Consider the following 5,236-nt stretch of genomic DNA (forward strand, 5'->3'; position numbering starts at 1 on the left):
GGCGGGAACTCATGATAACTAGCTGCCTTCTTTCCAGTTGTTTACTATTAAATTACAGACAGCTAAGGCAAACAACACTCGTGTAACTTTAAAGATTAAAAATAAATACTGAATATCAAATTGAAAATTTAGAAATTTCTCATTTCAAATTACACTGTGGTAATGATGATGAATTTTTATACAAAAAATTCGTGTGTTTTTTTTAAGACAAACTGTACGTTCGTCTCTTTGCACTAAGTATTGAAAAAATAGAAGTCCACATTCTGATATTATACGATGAAGAATACTGGTGACCAATAAATGTTCATACAAGAATTTCATGTAGTTTATTTTATTAATTTAACATCACAACATTGTATTCCTAAAAGCCACTGTAGCTTCTTATATTGATTATTCATTCACAAACAAATGATGCCAGTCTGTTGATGGTACAAAGATTAAATTGAAAAAAAAACATTATAAAACCAATTAACATTTTGACTTCACTATGTTTGATGTATCTAGATAGCTAATTGTTTAAATAATTATCTATCATCAATTAAACATTTAAACTTTATATAATCACATTTATCAAAATTGAAAAGAGAACCAACATACATTAATCCGTATTCGGTTTGGTATAGTACTAACCGTCTTTCTAGAAAACAGTGAATTATATGAAAAATACTTATTACAATTTTAAATTACGTTTTTCATCTTAAAATTAATTTTCTCTTGCATTTAATTCAGCCATCAATTAACGAGTTTCAGTCAAATAATTCACCATCATTAAAATTTCAGTAGTATGGGATAAGTCCTTTCATCTTTAACACTCACAAGTAACAGTACATTTATCCTTTCCGTCTTTACAACACTGAGAAGTGTTACCCTTGGAGTTACAAACACATTTCATCTTTCCGTCTTCACAGCAACAAGTAACGACACATGTACAGCAGTTATCGTCTCTCATGGTTTCACCTATATAAAAATTTCAGGAACACTTTTAGTACAATAAAAATTGCTGCATAATTTTGTTTTCAATATTACTTATGTATTATATTTATTACTCATGTCTTTCAATAGTTTTAAAACTTATGTTGTGACCGATACTCGATCGTATAATCTGTTTTTTGTCAAAAATGGACCTTTTACAAAATTAATTTACAAAATTAAAGGTACGTCTTAAATAATTACAAAAACATGTGTTAAAATAACACTTTCTATTTCGTAGAATTAACACTCGTCTGTTGGATGAAATGCAACATCTAATATTCAGATTTAAGATGACAGCATCATCCTGAACTGATAAAAGTAGATCAGTTCTGTTCACTGACGTAAAATATGTTTGGTCAGTTTCACAAAATTTCGAAGCGGGACAAACATGTGGGTGGTTTTTTGAGATAATCATGTATTTAAATAAACTAACTATTCATTTTGCAACCATAAGTAATTTACTTTTTGATAAGCGTTTTGTAACTTTCCTTTCTAAAATAATTACGTTACGACAATAACGAAACGTATAGAAATAAGTAAATAGTTACTGATGGTCCGTGTGTCATAAGCATTGGTCGGCAGTTTGAAGTAGAGAAGGTGCCTTCTCACCGACGCGAGCCTTTGTTACATAAAGAAATTAGAATATGTTGCTCTTGACGAACCCTAAGCTCCAGGATGTTAGTAATTTTCGTTCCATGTAATATAAATATCGGACTGCAAGTTGTTGTAAAATATCTTGATTCAGCTATACTAACATCTAGTATTTTACACTTTATTACATATTTAATTTCCCTGTTACCAGTTTAAATGTTACAGACCTAGACAGCGCTGGCTCATGATCTCTATTCTCTGATCATATCGGTCAGTTATCAAATTGTACTAGGTACGATATCACTTTGGTTTGGTTATAGCTCAATATTTAGCTTTAACTATGTTAGGTTACATGTACATTGGTTTATATTTAAACTTTGTAAGGGCATCTGTCTGAGACATGAACCAATCTACTGGCAACGAATTCCACTGTTAACTTTCTGAATAGTAGTTGTTGCATTAGATTAGATAGAACTGTGGATAAAAAGAGCAACGGTAAATACAATTTCGATCTTCAAGGTGAACCAGATCATATCCACAATTACTGGGTAGATTAGCAACAATAAACAGATACTCCATAAACATCTGTAACTTTCTCTTCTAATGAAATGACCCCGTTATGGCCACAATGTAAAACGTTCGTCTAGTAATATTTGGGTCACCGTTTCGAGTATCACTTCCACACAATATCCTTTACAATTTCATCGTGGTTGTGTTTTATGTGTAGGTTAGTCTAACAATTTGTCGATGATGACCGGTTGCCTTCCCTCTGGTATTTCCCTCGTAAATCACAGAAGAATAGTAGAGAAGTCCTCGTGTAGTTTAGCGCGAATATCAAATCAAATAAAAAAAATAAATATCTGTCAGTGATAAAAGAGCATAGTAATTTTAAATTAAATCACTTTCCTGTATGGTTATAGGGATAATATATTAAAATTATGTGTTTTGTTTGTACGCAAACTGCATACAAGTCTACCTGAACTTACCATCGTAAAGGATCGAACTCCATATTCTGATATTATCAGATTAAGGTTACTGCCGATTCAATAAAACTTTTATACAGTAATTTGGTATCATCCTTATTTTATTAATTTAACATCGTAAAATTATATTCTTAAAAATATCCTCTATAGTTACTTGTATCGATTCCTTTGTCACGAATTGGTTTTAAGACGTTACAAAAATCCAATAGTACCCGTCTGCATAAGGTATAATGATTAAGAAAAATATATTAAAGTAATTAACATTATATTTAAGCATGTTTGATATATCTAGCTAATTATATAACAAATCCTCATGAACCCTTAATTGAAAAGTTCAAATATATATAATAATATTTATCGAATTAGAAAGAGAACCAATATACTTTTATCGGTATTCAATGTGATAAACTCCTAACTGTCTCTCATTCTGTGAAAGATTTGAAAAATATTTACGTTAACGTTACATATTTAAAGTACGTATATCATAATAAAATTAATATCCTCTTATTGATCAGTACCATTCAATTTAAGTGTTTTTCACTCAAACAATTCACGAACATTGAAAATTCAGTAATATAGGATTAATCCTTCCTTTTTCAACACTGACAACTAACAGTACATTTATCCTTTCTCTTCTTACCTTCTTCACAACATTGAGAAGTGTTACCCTTGCAGTTACAAACACATTTCATCTTTCCGTTTTCACACCAGCAGGTAACGTTACAAACACAACTGTTCTTCTTTCTGGCTTCTACACAATCTTTGCATGACTCCTTCTTACAGTCTGGACTACAACGTGCATCTCCGCATTCACAAACAACAGTAACTGTACATTTGTTTTTCCCCTCTTTAGCTTCTGTACAACATTGAGATGTGTCATCCTTACAGTTACAGACGCATTTCATCTTTCCATTTTCACAGCGACATGTAACAACACATGTACAACAGCTGTCGTCTTTCTTTGATTCACCTATTTTAAAATAAACTTTAGTTACATCTTACATACAATAAAAAACTTCCTGCTTAAATTTTTCAAAATTATTTCTTTATCCTTGGTCGTATAACTTACTTCTTTTTGTCAAAAATGAAGCTTTCAAAATTTAAGTCTACAAAATTAAAAGGTACGTCTTAAATAATTAAGAAAACCTTTTTTAAAATAACACTTTCTATTCCGTAGAATTAATACACGTCTGTTTGATGAAATGCAACATCGAATATTCAGATTTAAGATAACAGAATCATGATGGACTGATAAAAATAGCTCAGTTCTGTTAACTGACGTAAAATATAGGTGATCAGTCTTACAAACAGGGAACGGAACAAACATGTAGGTGTTTTCTTGATACACATGTATTAACATAAACTAACTATTCATTTTGCAGCTACTTTACTTACTTTGGTAAGAGTACAAAACTTCTGTATTTATATCTCTACAACTATCAATATTATTACAGTCCCGACAAGTGTGTTTATGGAACTCAGTATTGTTATGAGGTAAAAGTGTTTGTATTATTCTCTAAACCTAAGTTTTAACTGTGTACCCCATGAGTAGCAACTTTCACATAGACAAGTAAATAACTTACCAGCTTTTTCCATCTTCAGGGTGATTCTACTCAACTAACTACTACGGTTTGTAAACTTTTTCGTGTGTTACAATAGTAGTAATTAGCTTTCTTTTTCTCAACAACCTCTATTTATTGAGACAATTCTTGTAACATAAAGTGCCGTGTGAAACATTCAAGATAATTCAGCGGTTCGTGTGCAGCTTCTTGAATGATCTGTTCGGGAACAATTAGTCATCACATCCATTATCTAATCATGTTTGTAATGATACGTGCCAGTTAATGACCACAGCAACTTGTTATCTTATGGTATTTATCGAAGTATTAACCCCAGAGTGGACTTACAGGAAAGGTCAGTATCATCCTGTGCTACCATGGGGGCCGATTGACGGTTCGCCATATTTATGGTTACTTACAAGTTTGAAACTGGCACCTTGTTCACAAAGTACTCCCGATGAGAGAACGTTTGAACGTGTTTAATCGGATGGGATAATGAAATTGGTGTCTCGTATTTCTAATGACCCTTCGATCTCGGCAAAAACCATACTCTATCACGTGCCTGTCCAGGTTCCCAGTAACCAAATAATTTACCTTTAATTACACCACGTCGGTGTTTAAGTATATAATTTGGCTTGCCCGGAATCGATATATATTTGCACGAGGTCCTGGGGTGTACTATAGAATCCTATCTGAGGCTAGTTATAAGTTGTTACTCCGCCTTGATACGAACCACCAGCTGCAGGAGCCGAGAGACTTTTTAAAATCACTGGCGTCCCGACGTCAAGCCACAGAAAGCTTACTGTGTAAATTTTTAACAACAAACAAACCAAAAATAGTTTAAATTCAGTAACACGTTTTTCTTTAAATCAATAAAATATCAAAACACAAACAAGTAATAAACGTAAAATAAATGTTTTAAAATTATATTTTTATATTTTTTCTGTTTTAAAAGTAACTTCTAAATCTTCACAGTGTTAACTATTTTTCGTTTCATATGCGTGTTAGGTTTTATTAAATTATTAACACGTTCAAATGTAACACAAAGATTTTTTTACACCCTTTTTGACATTTTGTCAAATTTGAAAGTTAGTTTGTCTGCGTAACTAACCCTGGCATCACCTAGCGCGT

General features: G+C 31.8%; 1 protein-coding gene across 1 annotated transcript; it reads right to left on the reverse strand.

Annotated features, from left to right (window-relative positions):
* Window positions 1-301: 301 nt before the first annotated feature.
* Window positions 302-4,266, reverse strand: LOC143251184 (uncharacterized). Its single transcript, XM_076502595.1, has 3 exons — window positions 4,130-4,266; window positions 3,187-3,516; window positions 302-957 (listed from the first exon to the last, which is right to left on the reverse strand). The coding sequence occupies exons 1-3, from the start codon at window positions 4,140-4,142 to the stop codon at window positions 806-808; spliced, it is 495 nt and encodes a 164-aa protein (XP_076358710.1). The 5' UTR covers window positions 4,143-4,266; the 3' UTR covers window positions 302-805.
* Window positions 4,267-5,236: the final 970 nt, after the last annotated feature.

The sequence above is a fragment of the Tachypleus tridentatus genome, chromosome 5 (genome assembly GCF_004210375.1).
Source record: "Tachypleus tridentatus isolate NWPU-2018 chromosome 5, ASM421037v1, whole genome shotgun sequence".
Lineage (NCBI taxonomy): Eukaryota > Metazoa > Arthropoda > Merostomata > Xiphosura > Limulidae > Tachypleus > Tachypleus tridentatus.